Source organism: Chanodichthys erythropterus, chromosome 6 (genome assembly GCF_024489055.1).
Source record: "Chanodichthys erythropterus isolate Z2021 chromosome 6, ASM2448905v1, whole genome shotgun sequence".
NCBI classification, from domain to species: domain Eukaryota; kingdom Metazoa; phylum Chordata; class Actinopteri; order Cypriniformes; family Xenocyprididae; genus Chanodichthys; species Chanodichthys erythropterus.
Genome location: NC_090226.1, coordinates 12,664,688 through 12,687,950, shown reverse-complemented (window position 1 = coordinate 12,687,950; position 23,263 = coordinate 12,664,688). Strand labels below are relative to the sequence as shown.

The window sequence follows — 23,263 nt, the reverse complement described above, 5'->3', positions numbered from 1 at the left end:
CATATATGAGAAGCTGTCTTTGGGGAGGTTTGTGTTGCAGTTAGTGCAAATCTTTCTGAGGATATAACATGCTTTTAAACTTGCGGGAAATGTTACAGGTCAGTCTGTAAGGTCTTTTGAATGGCCCTTTGTTAGTTAAACAATCATTTTCTTAAAAGGAATATTCTGGGTTCAGTACAAGTATAGATCAATCAACTGCACTTATGTTTTATAATGTTGAATACCACAATACTTATTTCCATTTGTCCATCTTGACAACATATTGCCTTTTCTTACACATTTTTCTTGTTTTAAGTATAAACCTCCTTAAATATTGTTAGCTTTATGCTCACAAAAAGAAATGAATAAGATAAACAAGCACAATAAAGTCTTTAAGGGATAGTTGACCCAAAAATGAAAATTCTGTCATCATTTACTCACTCTCAAGTTGTTCCAAACTGAACACAAAAGAAGATATTTTGAAGAACATGGTTAACCAAACAGAAAAGAAAAAAACTATGAAAGTCCCATGGGGCCCATCAACTGTTTGGTTACTGACATTCTTCAAAATATCTTCTTTTGTGTTCAGCAGAAGAAAGAAACTCATACAGGTTTGGAACAACTTGAGGATGAGTAAATGACAGAATTTCCATTTTTGGGTCAACTATCCCTTTAAATATCTTATGCAATTTTGCCTTTCAAGTAAAAATATCTAATTTCAAGAATGTTTAAATAGTGAAAAACAAGACTGGAAAATGTACGTGGTGCATAGAGTTTTTGCTATGCAAAGATTCAGGGTCTCAACAGCATGGTGTTCAATAGATCACACATGCATTAAGCAGGGCAGCGATTGGCACATATATGTCCCCGCAGACCAATAACTGGCTTCCTAGCGAGCTGTTCGACTCTGATGATTATGAATATAATTGACAGGCAAAGAACATGATTTCATGGGCAGCAGCAGGAGACCAGAGGTTGGTGCCTTGATGATAAGAGCCACTCTTCATCTGATGGATCACGCTGCTAATGCCTCTTAGGCTGAGAACCAAATTACAGAAGCACAAATCACGGCTCTCGTTTGTGGCTTGAGAGGAGAGCAGAGGTCGAGAGAGGCAGGGAGTGATACTCTTATCCTGCTTTGATAGCAGTGAATCCAGCCACACGGGCTCCCTGACCTACTGTCAATCACGCATGTGAAAACACAAAATTCATTTGAAAGGTTAATTAAATTAGCATTTCACATTATACTACACAACAGCACTTTTGAAAAGAACAGCATCTGTTGAATTTTCAATTTTAGTTTCCCCGCCAGGCTTGTAAACTAGCTTAACCAACAAGACTTCCATGCAGAAATTTTTTTGTTGCATGAAAAATATTTTTTTGTGTTTTCATTTGATCAGTATCATGATTTGACCATCTGATAATATTTTTTAAACTTTTTAAAAATGTTTTTTAGTTATTTTTGATCAAACAGAAACAAAAGCACATTAATAGTCAAAAACCAAAAAAAAAATAAAATAAAATAAAATAAAAAAGTTCATACGACGTATTCATCATAAATATTTTTCTTTATTTTTTTTGTCATCAGACATCGAGTATTCATCATTTCATAAGAAAACGCCATCAAATTCATTAAATTCACTGGCAGATTAAATATTTTACCTAACATTTATTCATGCTTAAGTAACATGTTATAAAAGTGCTTAACACATTAAGATATTATTTACATTATTATACAATTTATTAATTATTATTTTATTATTATTATCATTGGTAAATTTACAATGGATATTTATTTGCATCAATCAATCAATCAATAAATATATATATATATATATATATATATATATATATATATATATATATATATATATATATATATACATACATACATACATATAGTTCTTTATATTAGTATAGTATATACTAATATATTGTAATATATAGTATATTAATTTCAGACACTTCAGAATACAAATAATCTGTATTGGTCATAAAAACAACATATCCATTAATCATTCCTTAATCAACCAACTTCTCCAAATTCTTCTTCAGAATACTATGTTGGCCCACTAGTTTCACCAGTTAACTTTTTCTAGTGAATAGCATGGCATGAACACCAGCACTAAACCTCACCAATCATTCATATTTTGAATATTTTTTGTAACTACAAATGCCTAAAGACACAACTTTTCCTTGAAATCTTAATACACATATACACAATCTTACATCCGTACTTGTCAGAGCAAATTCTGGAACTTTGTTTTATGTTTCTCTCTCCCTATAGTATTCCTCATTTGTAAGTTGTTTTGAATAAGAGCATCTGCTAAACGAATTAATGTAAATGGAATTGTAAACAGTGAGCCAAGCCATAACTGCAAAACACGGTTTCAGAAGAGAAGCTTGTCAGAAACACTAAATATCAGCTTGATTCGGATTTGGATTGTTCCTTGGAACAACTGCCAAAAATGATAATGAGCCAGTTACTAATACATCAAGTGAAATGCATAATTCTAAGACATTTTTATTAATCCGGATGAAATATTTGCGTACTTCACATAAAACCCCAGCATGACCCAAATATGCTGCCCCATATAGGCGAAGAAAATCAACCTCAGCATTCTTTTAAGACCAACACAAGAGCTTATATCAAAAATAGCACCCACGTCAACTCACATTTCAAAATCAGGAGCTGTGATAGAAGTATTAAAATGGTAGGAGGTGTAGGCTGCTATACTACGATAAAGCTACATGTGCCAGCACCAAAATACATGCATGAAAATGCATTACAAGTCTCACGCAATGTGAAGAGATTGCCGTGCACCTTCTGTCAAGAAAATACGGCCGACTTGTGTGTAGCACACTTTTGAGATAAAGAGAAGATTAAAGGCATGTGTATTGTGCAGCTTCGATGCAGAATGGTATTACATTTTGCATGTATGATGGCAAAAAGTGAGAAAACCTTCTATGTGTGTGTGTGTGTGTGTGTGTGTGTGTGTGTGTTTTCTAGTCCTCTGTGTGGGGATATCTGAGGGTAACAGCTGTGCTGAATTAATTGCTCTGCGTTTAAATTGCAAGTAAGTTCAGCCTACCCATGCCAACTGGAGATAGTGGTAATTGATTCACACTTTCATTAAGGACAGATTAGGCCATGCCAGTGGATGGGCACCAAGTGCTTGACCAAAACACGCACATACATAAACACTCAACATGATGTTCCCAAAACACTCCTAGCAATCAGCTTTTGAGCTCACTACTAATTATTAAATAATTAAACATCGGCCTACATATACGATATACATACATGTGTATACACACACACATGCTCTCACTGCTTTCTAACTTAGAGTTGGGATTAGTGCTATAGTTAGTAATTAAGCCCAAAGTATACTTAGTTTTTGCAAAAAAAAAAAAAATTACATGCGCATTTGTGACGGTTACAAAAATCCGGCGTTGCGCGTACAGTACGTGCTGACCCTTGCATACTTGTAAAAAGTGAAGTATACTTTGGGCTTTAAGACAAATTTTCCTTTATCTTTTGCAATTAAAAAAGTGTACCTTCACCGTTTTTCATGGAACACTATGGCAACAGATTTCGCTTCAGGGGTAGGGTGGAACAGACAGAACGACAGGTTCTTTCAGTTTTCTCCCTCCGCCTAAAAGTGTTTGTGGTCATCCAGTTTGAAATGTTGACTATAAACGCACAGGTTTTTCAGATTTTCTGTCTCTGCTTTTAATCACTTCCTAAAACACGCTTGATCCTGGAAAACGCAAGTAACTCACTCCCACTAAAACTTTACTCTTTGTATTCATGCACCCGGGAACAATACAAGTTAATACCATTGACTAAAAGTTTGCTAAGAAGTATTTCCTACTAAAGCAAGGCGGTATTTGACTCTGGTAAGTGTAGCAGGCTAGTGGGAGTGGCTTTGAACAGGAACACTTTTATACTCTATAGACAGCCAAGATTTATTTAAAGCCCATTTTGCCAAGTACCCCTTTAAATTTTAAAACACTTTGTATTGTAGCTTGGCTATAAAAACAGATCCTTCCTAAATTTCTGATGTCAGCAAGATAAGATATTTACATGTGACCACACACATTTACATGCCAATGTCACCTAATTCGTGTTTGGAAACTTGGCCTGCCAGTCACGGTGAAGCAATAAGTGCTCGACGTCAAATATTCAAAACGCTGTTACTGTTGTTTTTGTTCACCTCCCACTCAAGCATATGTTTTCCTCTGATACTGGAATAAAAACACTTTGTTCTGTCATTTAGCTTGGCAGCAGCAAATCCTGTTGGACAGTTGTCTCCGACTGCACAATTTTGTTCAGGACGTATCATTTGCTGTTACGTAACACAAACACTTAAGTGGAGTGTCTCTCCTCAAAATCCTTGTGGACTTGGCTGAGGTGACGGGATGCAACATATTGTAGTAGCTGTCGGCGTGGGTGCTCCAGACAGGGCTTTGGCAGCATGAAACTTGTCCGTGAGCTGTAGTGTGAACTTGTAGTTTGTACTTTGGGGTGGAAGAGAAGGGCAGAGCTTGACAGAGCCATCTGGCAGCAGGGGCTTGGAGGGTCAAACTCATTATCTTCATCTATTTGGAGCGTAACCACTGGCACCAAAGTAGATCAGTGAGCCGCAGAGGTTATACCAAGTACTGTTGGCGCCGGTAGCACAACAGTCTCAAAATACCATTGGACTATGAGCACGCACACACACACACACACACTAGCAGGTACACCTATGTGTCCAATTATGAAATAAACAGACACACAGATGCATTTCTGCATCAACAAAAATTGCAAGAACTAAAATGTCAATTGAAAGAAATCTTTAATTATAATACTTTTTTTTATTATAATGAGATTTTTAGGCTCCAAAAAACAAACAAATGAACAAAAAACAAAATTATCAAGAGTATCAAGTCTGCTTCAATGCAAAATGTCATTTTTGGAATCAGTTCAAGCTATCAATTTTTTAAAAATACTTTATTATTTTCGTCACACAAAAAAATACTTTTCATATATTAAAATGTTTTATACAAATACATTACCATTTGAAAGTTTGAGGTCAGTAAGATTTGTTATTCAGAAATAATGCAATAAAATTATTAAAAGTGACAGTAAAGGCATTTACATTGTTATAAAGATTTCTATTTCAAATAAATGCTGTTCTATTGAACTTTCTATTCATCAAAGTATCACAGTTTCTACAAAAACATTAAGTAGCACAACTGTTTTCAACATTTCAATATTACTTGAGCACCAAATTAGCATATTAGAATGATATCTGAAGGATCATGTGACACTGAAGACTGGAGTAAAGATGCTGAAAATTCAGCTTTGCATCACAGGAATAAATTTATATTTGTAAGTTATTAAATTTATAAATTGTATAATATATTAAAGGTGCCCTAGAATGCTTTTTCAAAAGATGTAATATAAGTCTAAGGTGTCCACTGAATGTGTGAAACCTATCGGTACTGAAATTTTAAAAACGTGATACTTTGAGCGCTGTTGAGCGGATTCATAAACATCTCTGATTGGCCATTGTGTTGACGCTCATCGGATATGCCTGTGATTGGCTACAATGATCAGTGTTGAAGTGTTTGAATTTGAAAGCGTTTTGAAAGTGGGAGCGCGAGCAATTGAAAGCAGGCGTCTAACAGTGGACCGATCCGCGATAGACGCCTGCTTTCAAACGCTCCCGTGTGTATCTGTGTAAGCGCTTAGTGAAGAGATTAATTGATGACTATTTACAACATTTTTACAGCGTTGATCATTGAAGCCTATCACAGACATATCCGGTGAGCCGTGAAAACAACGGCCAATCAGAGATGTTTACGAATCCACTCAACAGCGCTCAAAGCGTCACGTTTTTAAAATTTCAGTACCGACTAGGTACCGAAGTCGGTACTTTTGACAACACTATTTTGGGGCATCATTAAATATGTGCCGATTCAGGCTGCGTCCCCTTTAAATCCTCGTGCTCCCCGCCCCATCTGCCATTTTTCGCTATTGTTCTTGCTTGCTTACCAGCATAAAGTCTGATGATTCAGCTGTGCAGCTTCACACGATAATACTGGCTGCCCTTGTCTAATGCCTTGAACATGGGCTGGCATATGCAAATATTGGGGGCGTACATATTAATGATCCCGACTGTTACGTAACAGACGGTGTTATGTTCAGATTCGCCTGTTCTTCAGAGGTCTTTTAAACAAAGGAGATTTAATGTACATAAGAAGGAGGAAACAATGGAGTTTGAGACTCACTGTATGTCATTGCCATGTACTGAACTCTTGTTATTTAACTATGCCAATATAAATTCAATTTTCAATTCTATGGCACCTTTAAAGTAGAAAACAGTTATTTTAAATTGCAATACAATTTCACTGTAATTGAGAGACTTCTTTTAAAAACACTAATACAGACCCATAACTTTTGAATGATAGTGTTTCTACTGTAAATACTGCCATTTATAATAGTTATAAATAGTTATGCAAATAAATGCTATAAAGGCCATTTCAGAGCAAATACATAAATATACAGAATACCACCAGGTATGTTTTTGCTATATTGTCCAGCCCTACCATAGATACAAAAACCATACACAAATACAACAATTGTGTATGCCAGCATGTTTGAAACCTTTCTTAACAACAGACCACCACTAACGCATTCGTCTAATGTTATCTGATCTCACAGAGCAACGGTGGAAGCGTCCTGAGGCAAGGTTAAGGAAGTACACAATAACATTCAATCATTCAGTCAAACACAATACTACCCTACCCTAAAGACTTTCAAAGGCACAAGCTGCACTGTCATACCATCAAGATCAAACACTTACATTCCATTGAATCAGATAATAAACCAAGCATTCAAAAGAACACAGCTGAGCAGCTTCTGATGAAAACTGACTTCATAAGACACCTCACACATTAGTCACTATCTTCATGAGAGTGAATTCAAACTATGTGCACTATGAGGCACGTAACGTTAAGTAAGTTATGAATGCTTGATTTGCATTCCTCCTGTTTTGCTGATGGCAACTATCCAAGTGCCTAAATATGATCCATAAGTTCCTGCTGGGTCTGTTGTTAGACTTTGAATAAGGAGTGTAAAGATCAGTCTCACAGTGTTGATTTAGTGGGGTGTGGAGAAGACGCAGGGATTATTACTAGCCACTATAGACATACAAACAGGGGCTGATTCAGGATCGGCTTTAATGGTTTTATGAGTAAACCAATGAGAGAGGATCGTAAAGATTTTAAAATGTCACAACGGACTGACACTAGAGATTACAAAAAGCTTGGGAAATGGCCATAAAATGTTTCCACTTAAAAAAGAAAAGAAAAAAAGGTAAATGTCACATGTTTATATGACCAATTTTATAACATAGATCACTATAACATTTCACTTGATCACTCTGATAATTTTCATACATTCAAAGCAGGTTATTGTGACATATTATGGGTCTGATTAAGGGATGCACATGAACAGAGAGCATGATGCCACTTTATGATTGCAATCTCATATGCTCTCACAAACAACAAATGTGTCACTAATGCAATTACAGCTGATTACTGGGTAAGAGCTACACGTCACACATGGTAAATTATAGTATTGCTCAAGATAACATGAAATTTAAGACAACTACATTCTATGTATGTGCTTGACTCATCAAATAGTCCAAAAGTTGATCATCCATCAAAGTAAAGGTTAAATCGGCAGTATGGGATATAGATCAGTATTTCTTAACCTGTTTTTGACAAATGTCCCCCATCAGCCCATAAGTATATTCATAAGTGACTCAAAACTTGAAACATGGTCTAAATCTCTATTATAGCCTACTATATTTCCTCAAAAAGTGTTCACTGAAATCATTTAATATGAATACGTTTTTTTAACCTTCTGGCAGTCATAATATTATTTTAAATCACAGTTTTTATCTTCTACAGTAGATTTAACCAAGAAAAATCTTTCCAAAGAACCTCCTGGTTGGGAATCACTGTTATAGGTCATTCAGTTTCCTATATGTGTGCCAACACCTGCCAACACACGTGACAAGCCCCTGTGCATCATAACACGAACAGATTTACATGCCTGGTCAGCTGGTTATATGATTCAATGGTGCGTTATGTCTGTAGTTTCCATCTTGAGCTCTCGTACACAAGCAAACACTCACCTGGTCTGCCCTCCTCTCTTTCAGATCTCATGATCTCAGTGCCGGCTCCGGCAGGCTCCACTTTCAGTGCCGGTGTTTCTTCTCATAGCAAGAAAACTCAGCTAAACCTCCCGCTCACACACAGGTACACGGTTCACTCCTACCACAGCCCGCGCGCTCCTCTCTGACAGGTTACCAGGGAGGGGTTCCCGAGTGAGTATAAACAAGTTTGAGCCACCTTCCTCGGTGAGCCTGTATACCTGTTCTGGGAGTTTCTCTAGGGCGTTTGCTGAAATTCCCCACCCCCTCTACACTCTTCCTACCTGTACTCACACACACTCCTACTGGCCTAAAAGTTGCAGAGAGTTCAAAAGGGAAATGACACTGCTTTTTCCAGCTTTGTGAACAGGCACATTCATAGGGCAGGGGGAGGAGACAAAGATCTTTTCTGATCAGGTGAGAGGGCAGGTGAGTCTCTCTTCAGCAGTCCTGCAGCTCCATCTAATGGTGGAAACAAGACACAGACAGACTGTTCTCTGTTCTCTAATCTTAAAGGAACAGTTTGCCCAAAATTTAAAATCCTGTCATCATTTACAAGCTCAAACTGTATTCATTTTTTGTTTGTGTTTTGAAACACAAAAGGAGAAGATCAGCAGAGTTCATGCTGCTTTTTGTCATTCAATGAAAGTGAAGGGGGACTAAGGCTGTCGAGCACCAAAATAACCATGAAATTAATCCATTTTGGTCTTTTCCTTACACAAAGCTAACATATGCTAGCTATACTTGGTCATTTTTGGAGAGATTTACTTTATTACAATTAACAAACCTATTAATAGATCAAACTGACTGTAAGAACTACAAAATAAAATAATAAAATTAAATTAAATTAAATAAATCACATGGACTACTTTTATGCTCAATTTTATAGTAAAAAAAAGTACATCCAGGACATTCTGCTAAAAACCTAACATTTTATTCAAAATTAGCAGAAAATTGGGTCTATTAAATTGACATATGAACAAACTTGTGAATTAATCAAACGGACATAAAACTAAATAAAATATTGACTACTTTTCTTATCTTTTTATGGTGCTTATTAATCATTTTCAGAGCAATTCACTTTTATTTAATAGGAAAGAGCATCCAGGACATTCTGCTCCAGTTCACCTAAATGAACTGGAAATAGCCATTTGAATGTGGAAAGAGATTTGAAGAAAATTTAGAATCACATGTAGGTGAGTAAGGGATGGCAGACTTCTCCTTTTAAGTAAACTTTTTAGCAAACCTTATAAACAGTGCTAGTAATTGCATGTAATATGGATTACGTAATCAGATTACAGTTTTAAAATACTTGTAATCAGACTACAGTTACATTTTTATTGTTTTTATTGAGTTTTCTCACAATGGAAGCAAACTAGTCATAATTCATTGATTCTCCAACTGTTTTATTTTGTTTTTTTAATTTAAAGCTGCTGTCCGCAGTTTTTTCCTCTTTGTCGCCATCTCTGTTTGAAACATGCGATTGCAGTCATATGCGGAACAGTTATCTGTACGTGCGTTGTGCCTCGGCACAGCTCGTCAGCGCGGAATGATGAATCTAATGTTAGCTGTCAATCACCGCACCAGGTGGATACTGTACTTCAGAATCACAGATTCTACGTCTTGAAAGTATGACCAATATACGAATTTTCACTGGAAAATATCATCTAAACAAGTAAGTAACATCTGCCACTTTTGTTCTGACCAACTGAGGAAAAAAGCATTAGGCTTACAATAAATCACGCTGCCAATGATGATTAAATCTAACGATCGCTTAGCTCAGATCATGCCAAACCGTGCAAATTATTATTACTGTTATATTGTTCTCAAATTGTTAATGTTAACAACATCAGCACTGCGTGACTGTGTATTTAGTGTGTATTAGCGTTACCTGTAGATTTCAATTTCTGTATCCACTCAACAGTCCAAAGTCTTTTGCTTTTTGTCTACGGCTGAATCTCCAGTTGTCACTGATGATTGTCATTTGGACCTTTCTGGATTACAATCCGCCATCAAAATGATAAGTTTAATTATTTCAGCTGCTGTGAAAAAAGGCCATAAATGTGCCGCTACCGGCGGCTGATATATATAACTGACTAGCCTCTCGACAGGACTCCTTCCTTTGTTTACGGACATGACGTAATGACGCACAGAGGAACTGCTGCATGCTTGAATTCCCCGCGGAAATCCGCCATGTCGCTCTTATTATAAAACATTATTACAAGTTTACTGTTGTGAATCGAGACAAGATAATTAGATAGTTTTGAACACTGGCTGGTTATGTACTTGTTCAAAAGTTGACTTTGGATAATTTTTAACCAAAAAAAGTTGCGGACTGAATTTTTATGATTTAATTACTTAATAGCTTTTCATTAAACTCACAATCCTCCTGTTGTTCCTTCACAAACCCCAGACTGGGAAAACCTGACCTGTAATATTTAATGCACTTCATGTTGTTGTTAACAAAGAAAGGAATATTTTTTTTTTTCTCTTTGTATTTTTAGATCAAGTACAGTTTGTATCAAGTATTTGGTACAAGATTATCCAGTTCAAATCAATGCAATACACGAGTTAGGTCAAAAAGTAATTTGGAATCAGTAACTGACTACAACTTGTAAGTAATCCCAGCATCTTTCTCCCTCCACATTCCATAATTCCTTGCTGCGTACTCTATGCAGGGATCTGTGGGACGTATTGTCAGATAAAGGGCTGGATGAGTATCCCCTTTCTCATAGAGCTAATGGAGCCGCCGGCAGATAGGGGCCCACTCTCTGTCACAGTGCACCAGCTTCAACCTACAGCTGAGTGGCAGTCTCAAACACAGCCGGGCAAGAGGACTCAAGGGCTCTTAGGGTCTTAACACTGACTCATCTGTCCTTTTATCACTCTCTCTTAAAGACCAGGATGCTGGCGCTGAGTTCAGAGTGCCTTCTGGGGAAAAAAAGACCAGTTTGTACACAAACAACTCAATGTGATACATTGAAGCATATGCTGTCTGTGTAATGAATGAATGACTGCCTTACTATTACACCAAGTGTGTTGCATGTTGATTAAATGTATGTGTGTCCATCAGGGAAAGCTCAACCACAGTGTCTTTCTCTCGAATTGTTGTGTTGCACATAAGTGAGCTTGTATGGGCACACAAGTCTGAAAGTAATGAATTTAGTACATTAAAGGAGCTCTAATACGGCTGCCTGCTTCCTTTTATTTCTCAACTGCATAGATACAGTTGCCTGGCAGACCGAGCGTTATCTTTCAAAACAATTTAAGGCTCGGCTGGGAGTAATGAAGTACTGACAGCAAGCACAACATCAATAATGCTTTTCTCACACAGGGTGAAACGAACAACACAAGGGAAAATAATAGAAACAGGGAAAAAAAAAAAATCCAAAGAGAAAGAATAAGAACACTTCTTACCAAAAACCTGTGACAGTACCATGGTATAGTGATGGCATTAGAAAATACCTTGATAGTTCGATATATACCATGGCATTGTTGGTACATATGGCCAGATTTAATGTCATACTGTGAAAATTAAACATACACAAAGTCAGCTTTATAAGCCAGTTATCTATTTATTAATATATTAATCAGCCTGGCCAACATACGAACAACATGGTATTACTATGGTACATGTCCAAAATACCATAGTACAAAATAAATGAATTGAGCAGAACCGAAAATACATAACAGAAATGAACAGCAAAACAAAACAAAATAAAGAAATGAACAGAACAAAAGCAGAACAAACGGAATAGACTGCACATATCAATACAAATTAGTATGTATATTACTAGTATGAAGCACATACTAACGCATGCTGCGGGTGCTGTCAATACAATAGCATTCAGTGTTCGCCATCAGCCTGAGTGAAGATGAAAATGATTCCTGGTACTGGTTAAAATTAAGACCCTCTATCATCCTAAGAGGGTAGTTTGGCTTCTTTGTGATGCTGGCTTTGATAAAGACATAAAGATTATGATTTAGGAGGACAGCACTCCGGAGGAAAGGCAATGGAGAGTAACAGGCGTCATTATGTGTGGAAAATGGGATGTCTAGAATAAGACTTAGAGATTCTGTTCAATTTCCAGTTTGATCAATACACTTCATAATGACGCCTCCCCGCAGCGAGTGACATTATACGAATCAGACAAAGCTTTTTTTGTTTTCTTACAAGATGACTCTCTCGCAATTTGTAGAAGTGCGTTTCTTTAGTCGAATACGCTTTTACTCTACACAAACACATGAGCGGGGAGAAAAGGCTGAGAAACCACAGGACAATGGTTTTGTTTTATTTGCCTTTCAGCTTTGTGATGAATTACCCGAACTCCGCATGTTCACAGCCCGTGGAAAATTACTACTAGGAATCGCAATATTGTGCTTATGCATATTTGGACATCTTACCTTTGTCAAGTGACGAATCTGGAGTTCCGAAGTCCATCAACTTCGACATGCCTGTCTGGAAAGTGAGATCAGAAACCACTGCCTTCTGCCGGTGGTGGACTGAAGGATCTGCAAGATAAAAAGAAAAAAGATGTGATCTTTATGCTTCTTCATGCTTGTTCAATTCATCAGTTTCGAGCAAACCGAGAGGTTTGACATTTTCGCCTTCGTAAGTGGCCGAGGGCGACAAAGTGCCGGCCTCCTACGAGAAAGGCGTGCGGAGTGTGTCGAAGCGACTCTGGCTCGTGAGTCACCGAGCATCTCACAGCTATTACTGCTCATCTGTAATTAACTCTGAAACAGTGACACGCACCACGCAAAAGCACCACATCCACTGAATGGCTTTTAAAGACAAATAATCACCCTCCGTCCACTGCCCACGCCGTAGCTGTAATCAATGTGCATTGAAAGTGACAGGTAGCAATTTCATGTATAGTGCAAGGAACACACAGAATCATGATTTTCCCTCAGATCTGAAAAAGGATGAGGAAAAAAGCTAACAATGTTGGTTTGATGAGGGCGAGAGAGTGCTGAGATTTACAACCACCATCAATCATCTTCCTCCGCGCGGTAACATCATGAGGATCTCCGAAGCCACAAGGGATTTCTGTGTACCTGTGAGGAAGGAACAAGGGCGGCGTACCGATCTTTCAACAGACTGTATGATGAGCATCATAAATAAATGGCTCCTTTGTCATATCACACACCTTGCACCACCTGACGCCGACACAGAGTGTGCCGGTATGTCCTTTCCGTGAGGAATTGTGTGCATTGTGTGTCAATTACCACCGGCTTTGACAGGAGATATGAAATGGTGCTTGTCATTTTCCGCATCATTATGTCAGACAGCGTTCATCCTTCGCCGTTCCCTTTAACAGATACCACCATCTCAGCACTGCCTGTTCTTTCTTCCCCTCCCTCCCGTGACTCAGACTTCACAGCCGGCTGCACACCTGAACTGATGCTGCTAATTGAAGTCTCCTCAAGTGCCCTTTTCTCTGTATCTGCTCCTGTTACCTGCTTACACTTACACAGCTCCTAATGTGACTTATTCTGTTCTAAGACGTGTTACACTGCAAATTCCTTTTTTTTTTTCTCGTCCTTTCCGCATGCTGGCCCTCATCTTACAGTGCATTTTAATAGCTAGAGCAGGGGTCTTCAAACTTTTTTAGCCCAAGGACCCCCAGTGTATAAAGATGACACAGAGGTTAATAAAGGCCTTCTGAAGCGAAGCGATGCGTTTGTGTAAAAAAAAAAAAAATCCATATTTAACAAGTTATGAAGTAAAATATCTAGCTTCCTCCAGACTGCCTTCCGTATTCTACTTAGGAAGACTTAGAAAGTTTAAACTGGCGTTGCGTCAGTTAAGCTTTTTCCGTAAGTTGAAAAGGGAAGGCATAGGACGTAGCATAAGCTTTTTGAACTGCAAGAGTTTTACACTTTCTTCATAAGTTGAATACAGATGGAACGCATCACTTCACTTCAGTTAACCCCCTTCATTCGCTTTATTATTTTAAATTTAAATTTGGTTAATCATGGTTTATTATTATATGACATGAAAGCCATGGAAATTAATAAAGATTAAAAAGTTTTTAAAGAGATTTCATCAGTTAAAAATTGTGATTACACTGTCTAAAAAAATATTTTTTAAAAATAGACTGGAACGACATGGAACAACTAAAAAAAAACAGGAATCATTGTTTAAAAAGTGTAGGAACCCTGAAGCCAAGAGGGGTCCATTTTCAGTCCGTCTGAGTCAATAATATCCCTGTTGTGTCACGGCATTATTTTCAGGAGTGGGTCAATGATGTTGAATGACTGAAATCACATTTCTGCTTTTTATGTCTGCCCAGTTCTGCAGACGCTTTTTGGTTACTAAGTATTGATTGAAAGCTTTTGTTATGGACTGGAAATGTCCTGTATCTAAGAGGGCTTTTCACAAATCTGTGCTCTGCTGGGTTACTAATGGCATGAAAAAATCAAATAATGCATATTGATGGCATTGAAATAGGCAGTTTGTTGAAAAAGTGCATTTACGTGTGCGTGGTATTTGTGCATGAGTTTTTGTATATAATAAGACGAAGCAATGAAGTGCAGCACTTTATCCAAAGCATAATAATTTTTGGTGCACTGAGGCTGTTAAATAAATGGAGAAAATGAGCAATCATTACCATAATAGCTGACTGTTTAAGTAGAAAGTAAAGACAAAACTGAGCGATGGTGCGTTGAGAGGTTTACTTGACCCCTAACCTAATGCTCTTCTATTAGTATATATCTCTGTATTGACTGGCGTGAGACATTTTGAAATGTCATGCCAAATATTGGCTCATTTTGGATTTGCAATAAGGAGTTTCTCGGAGAAAAATTGCAAAGAGTTTGAAGTTATCATCATCTACAGTGCATAATATCATCCAAAGATTCAGAGAATCTGGAACAATCTCTGTGCGTAAGGGTCAAGGCCGGACCTTGACCCTTAGACGGCACTGCATCACATACAGGAATGCTACTGTAATGGAAATCACAACATGGGCTCAGGAATAATTCCAGAAAACATTGTCAGTGAACACAATCCACCGTGCCATTCGCCGTTGCCAGCTAAAACTCTATAGGTCAAAAAAGAAGCCATATCTAAACATGATCCAGAAGCGCAGGCATTTTCTCTGGGCCAAAGCTCATTTAAAATGGACTGTGGCAAAGTGGAAAACTGTTCTGTGGTCAGACAAATCAAAATTTGAAGCTCTTTTAGGAAAACTGGGACGCCATGTCATCCAAAGAAGACCTAAGACAGTTGAGCAACTAGAAGCCTGTATTAGACAAGAATGGGACAATATTCCTTGAGCAACTTGTCTCCTCAGTCCCCAGATGTTTGCAGACTGTTATAAAAAGAAGAGGGGATGCCACACAGTGGTAAACATGGCCTTGTCCCAACTTTTTTGAGATGTGTTGATGCCATGAAATTTAAAATCAACTTATTTTTCCCTTAAAATTATACATTTTCTCAGTTTAAACATTTGATATGTCATCTATGTTGTATTCTGAATAAAATACTGAAATTTGAAACTTCCATATCATTGCATTCTGTTTTTATTCACAATTTGTACAGTGTCCCAACTTTTTTAGAATCGGGTTTGTAAAAATGATACATAAAAACTTACTAAATTAAAATTTCAGTGTTTTAAAGTATACAAGAATAAAACTCGTACTCTCTTTGTTTTCATTAACATCATATAAAACATAGCATCCACCCTGATTAAAGTCTTTACTATTTCTATCTTCCCTCAGATTCAGAACTTGCTAAAACCCCTCAAGACTGACTCATTTGAGAAATTTTTAATGGAGCTATTGAAGGCACTTTGCACCCAACCCTGCTGAGATAGTTCATTTCTGAAATATTTCTGTCGCAAAGAGCAAATAAAAGGACTATTTAGAAAGAGGCTTTATAGGGTTCATTTTTCCCTTTTACACCACTAAAGTGCCATCCTCATGTTTCCTTTGGACAATTTAGAGAGTCATTATCATTAAACTTTCACACACTCCAGACATTTCTGAATATCAAGACTGCTTACCCCAGCTATAATTCTGTTTGAATACATGATCATTAGGCTAAAAAATATATTTCTGCCCTTTCCTATCACATTAGTGCCACAAAGGCAGCCAAACATAACAAACATATCAACTAAAGTGAAATAATACAGTCTGTAGTGATCAGATGACCGTGAGCAGCATTACGCTGGCCTCCTCCGTACCAGATATAAAGCTTTTATCAAGAGGGTCAAAGGTTATGAAAATAATGAAGAAATGCCATAAGGGTCAGCTGACACAAATAGCTGTGCAGGAGAGAATACATGAGCCTAAAGACTGTTTTGGAGGAAAATATGGCTGGAGGGCTTTGGTATGTGGTTGCTAGGGTGTTCTGATTGGGTGATAGGCAGCTGCAACTTGCAAGAGTTGTAGGGGTGTGGCTGGTTGCTTACTGACTCAAGTCAGAACAGCCCACCTCAACTCTCTTTCCCTACCGAATAAAAACAAAACAAAATACATCTTAAGCTGGTTTTAGAGGAGTTTTGGACATTTTTCAGTTAGTTTCCTAGCTAATCCAGTTAAATACATGCTTGGCCATGCAGAAAGACCAGCTTATGATGGTTTAAGCAAAGCAAAAGAAGCATTTTAGAGCAGCAAAAAAGCATTTTAAACCAGCCAAAGCTGGTTTTCTGGTCTTAGCCAAGTCAGACAAGTCTGTTGGCTTGTTTTTTGGCACTTCATAAACTAGCTGAATACATTCAAGGCCATGCTGAAAGACCAGCTTAGGATGGGGTAATCAAGAAAAGAAAAGAAAAGAAAACAAAACAAAACAAAAAACTCTAAGTCTTAAACCAGTCTAAGCTTCTTCTTCTGGTCTTTTATGGCTAGTTTAGAGGAGTTTTGGACATTTTTCAGCTAGTTGCCCACTTAAACCAGTTAAATATATGCTTGGCCATGCTGAAAAACCATCTTAGGCTGGTTTAAATAAAAATGAAAAAAATCTTAAACCAGTCTGTGTTACACAGTCTAAGCTGGTTTTCTGGTTTAAGTCTGATCAGGCTCGTCTGTTGGCTGAAGGGAGAAACCATCTTAGGCTGATTTCAGCATTTTTTTTTAGCAGGAATGATATCTTGGTTCCTAGATATGGCTTGAGTCCCTCCCTCAATACCAACATGCAACTAAAACACAATTATAGATTACTGCACAGTCTGCTGGGAGCATTGCTATGAATACTGCTGACAAATAACCTGCCCCCTGGCAGCTCACCTCTGTCTCTCTGGCGACAGCCAAAACCCACGAATACTCACTACAGAGAGGTTGATTTTTCCTAGGTGGGCAAGAGGTCAACTTGGCTAGACTTGGAGGCAGCATATTGTCAATCAGTGTTTCTTTAGGCGTCCTTGCACTTTCTTAATATTGCAATACCTGTCAACACAACATATCACTCAAGATATCTTGACCAGTGACATGCTGACCTGGCTTAAAATACCTCTGTGCAGTGGGAGGGGCTTGTGCCTGATAATGACAGTCTGTTTTTGGTTGTGCGCTATTGCACCAAACATGAACAAGAAGATGGATCAACTGTATAGGCCTAGTTATTTGGATAAAACTAAAGCTGCAATGATCCCTTTCTTCAGTTGTTTGCTGATTCTAAACTCCCTCTGTATACTATTACGGACATGAGAGTCTTTACTCCTCTGTTAAAGCCGATAGTTAATGAGAAAACACATTGCATTATTAATCATCACTAAATAGAAGGAAGAGAAAAAAGGACCATGAGAAAAGTCATAATAAAAGAATAAATATAAGAATTGTTCTTGAATAAGTGGGTCTACATGCTTTATTATATAAGAAATTTGTAGATGCTCATATGGAAATACTGCACCTATTTAAGTATATGCCTTCCATCTGTAAAAACAAACAAAACAACAGTGCAATTTAAAAAATCTTCTGCCTTATTTTGTAGCAAAAATCTCTGGATATGCAAATACTGTACATTGGTTGATGACTTAAAAACCACATAACTTTTTACTGACAGCAAAAAAATGAGCAATTGTTCTAATTTTTATCCTTCTTACTACATTATGTAATCACTATAGCATATCCACACAATGGCACTTATAAACATTTAATTTGGAGAAAGCCAATTAAATGTGCATTAGTGCCAGTGTGGTTTCAGATTTGTAAATGCTGTTTTCCATACTAAATAAATAAAAACATTTTGAGTTTTGCATTTCTGCCTGCGTTTGTAGATTTTAAACTAAGAGGCTGAAATTGACTGAAATTGGCTTTTAACCATATTGAAAGTCCATCAAATTTTCTTTTTTAAATTTAATTCAGATTTCATGACCAGAAGCGTAATGTAGATCCTAAAGCCTATGGAAAACACCAATGTTGTTAATATTACAATCAATACTGTAAATCAAATTTCCTGTTGAAATTATATCTAGTACTCTTAGACATAATTATAAAATTCACATGTTAAGTCTCATTAAAAAATATGAATGAACCATTAGCATGTTTCTGTACTCTCAGGACACACCGACCTCATGTCTCTCAGACACAAACATGAACCTCATCCAAATTCAGAGCAGAGGAACGCTGACAGTACAAAAAAAAGCTTTTCTCACTTAGATGCATTACCCAGCAGTTACAGAGCATCATTAGCACGGCTATGCCGCAGATGGCATTGATGAATCGAAACAATCTTCTCTGTGATTAGGAGTTGTGGTAAAAGAGAGAAGGGTTGGAAAAACTTGTGGAAGGAGAAAAGCTCAAGGCAGCCTGAAAGTTGGGCCCTCCAATGAGGAGAGTTTTGTTTTTTGGCATTGATGGAGTACAGAAGGATATTGTGTGGGTTTAGAAGCTTGAAAATCCTTCATGCTACCATTTAAGAGGGTCTTTATGTTTGGTCTGCAACAGTGAAATCCTTAAGGCCAGATTCAGGGAACAGAAACAAATTAATTTTACTAAGAGTAAATTTACAATATTACAAATCTAATTTTATTGTGCGAATGGGCGAATGAGCTTCACCTGTGCATGATAAACTAATCCTTGGAGAAACAAAGTGAGCAAATGTAATTTCAAGCTGAAATCTGCAAAAGTCCCAAGCAGGAAAAAAATATAAATCTATTTGAACAAAATGTCCCGAGAGGCTACTACTAAAGTACTGTTACCATGCAAGTACTGAATTGAACAGCTCTACCTGGGATGCAAGTGTAAGACACACAAATATATATAAAGCATTTTAAAAAAGTAAAATAAAAATACACTATACAGAATTTGACAGAATATGGGAAGTTGTGTGTGGAGGGATGAATCACAATGAACACAAGTTGCACGGTGATGTTTCACAGCAGTGTCTTTGAAAATCTGGTGAGAAATATAAAAACGCATCTCTACCACAAGCATGGAGGAAGAGATGTCATTATGTGGGGAGCCTTTTAAGCTGCTGCTATTGGTGAGCTACTTCACAGTGAAAAGTCATTTAATGTTTTGGAGTAAAGGAGAATATTGTAGAATTGCTTGCTTAACACAAATGAAAAGTTGTTATCTAAAGAGGAATGATCAGATGTTATTTTTCAACAAGAAAATGCTCCTGCCCAAAAGACAACCAAGAAGTGGCTTGAGAACAAGTCCATCAGGCTCATGTTTTGGCCAGGTCAGAATCCAGATTTGAACCCTATAGTGAATATTTGATCTAACATTAAACTTAAACAAACAGAGACATTTTTAACTACTCATGAACCGTTTGAAGGCATTAACATTGAGTGGAACAACACTGACTCTTCTATTCCGTGCTAAGTTACTTTATCTTCAGTATTTGTGCCATTCTTGCTAATTCCCTGACCAGTGATTTGTGATTAAAATGGTTAAGACTATTAAAAGACCACTAAATATTTTGCCATTTTTGTCTTGGCCCATTTTTATTGCTCAGGAGCATGTACATTATATATCATGGTTAGGCTGTTCTCGGCTGGGTACATGAGCACTGAGTGATCGCCTGGATCTGACAACTCTGAAAACGTCAGATCAAATTTTCAAATAGCTGCTATCTTTAAAAATAAACCACAGATTTGGGCTTTAAACCAGCACATTCTCGCCTGAAAAACTCTTAAAACTACATTTCATGACATAGTATAAGTATTTTGAAGTTTTCTCCTCCGCTATTGACGCTTGCTGGTTAGTAGGAGATGCATTCTGGGATACCTGGCTGTCTCAAGTCCGCATAAGTCACCTCTTGATGCATCCTCATTAAAAGAGGCGGATCAAGAACACATCTCGGGGATTTTAACTGTATTTGGCTAGATGTTGAACTTTCAATTGGAACTGTACTTGGGCAGCGACTGATGACGTTTCACAAATACAGATAAGAACACATAGAGAAATGGCCATTTTCTGGAAATTCTACTTCTACATCAGTCTATTGTACTTCCTGTCTGGTTTGTGACTGACATGAAATACCATTCATATGAGATGAGACCCTTTGGGCTTGTGTCCAGTGTCCTGATAGGTGCAAGTGATCAAAATCTCAAGCCCTGTCTCCATCATCTCTCTCAGCCCTCAGAAATTCAGTTTGAGTTCTGTCCCCGTGGACAGGATGTTGCCAGCGGCTGGAAAAATGTTGTTTATTAATCTGTATTTATAGTCATGGACAACGGAGAAAATCAATAGGCACTGCATTCACTGCACATTAAGCCTGAGACGATGCTTCAAGGGCTGTGTGATTGACTGTCACTTTGTGTGTGTGGATACTGTCAGCTCCGCAGCAATCCACTGCCCAGAGCAGAGGCACTCTTCGCCTCATCAGAGACCTGCCACTTCCATCACAGATGGATAAAATGCTGCAGAGAGAATCAGTAACAGCCATGAATTGTACATACATTCATCAGAAAGACTGTATCTTTTTCCGGCAAAGATTTATTAATGAACCAGCTAACAATACAGTGTACTTCTTGGTGGCAGACAAACACGGTCAGCCACATACACAGTAAAGTACGCTATCCCTGTGAACTGCGAGCCCAGTACTGACAATAAATGCAAAGAAACAGTTTGTAATATTAACGTATCCTATTTATTCATGAAATGAAGTTCTTAGAACTATTTTATACTTAAAATCAGTAAATTTATATGTAAAAAGTCACTGAGTGACTGATTTGAAAAGTTATTAGTAATAAACTGAACAACAAAGTAACATTACAGAAAAATAAGTGGCAGTTCTATTATTTTGCATTTACACTCTAAGATTAATGCACAGATCATTTGACATATGAGAGTATCAGATTGTTTTGTTCCGTACATTGCTATGGTTATCCCTGCCAATCGGATTCAATCACAAATTAAAAATACTATTGTCAATCCAGAAACTTTGCAGTGTGTAGTTAGCAGCATGAAATTATTATATACAGAAAGTGAGTAAAGACTGCTACCATTATAATTATTGACGCTATCAATCACAAAACGAGGTACACAAAGCTGCACTCTTGGGAAAACTCCTGTTATAATCAATGAAGCTGTACATGCTGTGTAATAAATCTCTTATTGACATTGTGTTTATACTTTGTTGGTTATAATGAAAGGATTCCTGAGCGTGCCAAACATAAATGCTGTTGAGCAGATTCTGACTTACATAAACACATCTGATTAGCCATTGCGTTCACATGCTCAACAGATATCTCTGTGATTGGCTACAAAGCTCAAAAGCACATTGTAAAGAGAAACCTTTGATGCACTTACACAAACACTTAAGGGAGCATTTTAAAGTGCTTTGAAGCAGGATCTGGTACTGCAAAATTGCAGGTATTGTTACATTAAATGATCAAATAAAACTTCGGCGGGACAAAGATTCATTTTGCCGGCTGCCAAAATATTTTCAATGCATGTAAAACCCTTCAATTACACACTAGTGTTTAAAATGTTCATGCGCCAGCTGAAGAGCTGTCACTGCAATAAATGAGAACACTAACGGAAATTCATGCAAGTGCCATCAGCAGGGATGAGACATGATTTGCCAGTTTCTTTAACGACAGCTGAGATTAGGATTCGGGTATGGAATCAGTCCTGGATCAGCGTGAAAGGCCAATGTCTGTTCTCAGATCATTAAACAGCACCATGATGCGATGCACACAAGGGGCAGATGGAATACAAAGGTCAGCAATTAAGCAGCATGAAACAGGCACAGAAAGGGGAAGCAGGGGTGGGAAGAATCCCAAAAGCGATAAGCAGAGGAACACTACTGCATATTAGAGGCTGTTCATTTTATTTACAGATTCTAGTAACACAGACTTGCATATGGAACTGGAGGTGGAATTAACCAACTCAAAACATCTACCACTTCCAGTTGCTGCTCCGGGATAACACAGCTTAAAACTGCTGGTCTAGGATCAGTTTTTCCTTTCCAAATCCATGCCTGAATAACCTAAACGTTACTAGTGACAAGGGGAAAACGGACCGTAGATCAGTGACTGTAGGCAATGTCATACTTTAGCATTTTTACTATATTTTTGCCTATAGTATATAGAGAAAATGTCTAGTATATTTCCAAAATACTACCCAAAATACTAAATGTTAAGTTTTTTTTAAAAACTACATCCAAATCCACATTTAAATGAATGAAAACTAGCTTACACTGACATATGCCCTGAACTTAAAAGGCACTTTCCACAGGATTTCATTTCCAAGGTTTGATTATGGTATATGATGGCAGGTTCAAGTGTAGCATTTTTCTCTTGAGGAGCTGAAATAAATATCAACATGCCATAGCTATAACAATACAAAACCACCTGGAGTGTATATTGAGTGCTGAACCCTTAACACAAAATGTATAGCTCCAGATGCCAGAAAATGTATTCTAAGGGTGTTTTAAAAAGTAAAAATCTCCTGGTATGAAGTTGGACTCACCTCCACCTCTTAGACATCAGCTTCGCCCTACACTCAGTTCATCCTCTGCCTATACAGTACCAGACACACACTAATGCGAAAGTCCTGAAAACTCATTACTCACTCCTATTCTTAGGTGATGATGGACCAGTCAAATAAAGTGTATTAAAGAAGCATTATCATGATAATAAACTGAAAGCTCACTATCAAAGGTGACAAAGAATCACTAA

At 37.5% G+C, this 23,263-nt stretch overlaps 1 protein-coding gene across 7 annotated transcripts in view; it reads right to left on the bottom strand.

Moving 5' to 3' along the window:
- The window catches only part of kaznb (kazrin, periplakin interacting protein b), a 182,868-nt gene that overhangs the window by 28,606 nt on the left and 130,999 nt on the right, over positions 1-23,263 (bottom strand). For 6 of the 7 annotated variants that reach the window (XR_010895334.1, XR_010895335.1, XM_067388090.1 and 3 more), the window contains exon 4: positions 12,594-12,701. Coding sequence is in view for 5 of the 7 variants with exons in the window: in XM_067388090.1 (XP_067244191.1) it covers positions 12,594-12,701 (108 nt within the window). In the remaining 2 variants the exon portion in view is untranslated. Of the gene's footprint in view, positions 1-8,171; positions 8,489-12,593; positions 12,702-23,263 lie in introns of those variants that run through there. The other variant, XM_067388091.1, reaches the window with a different exon arrangement.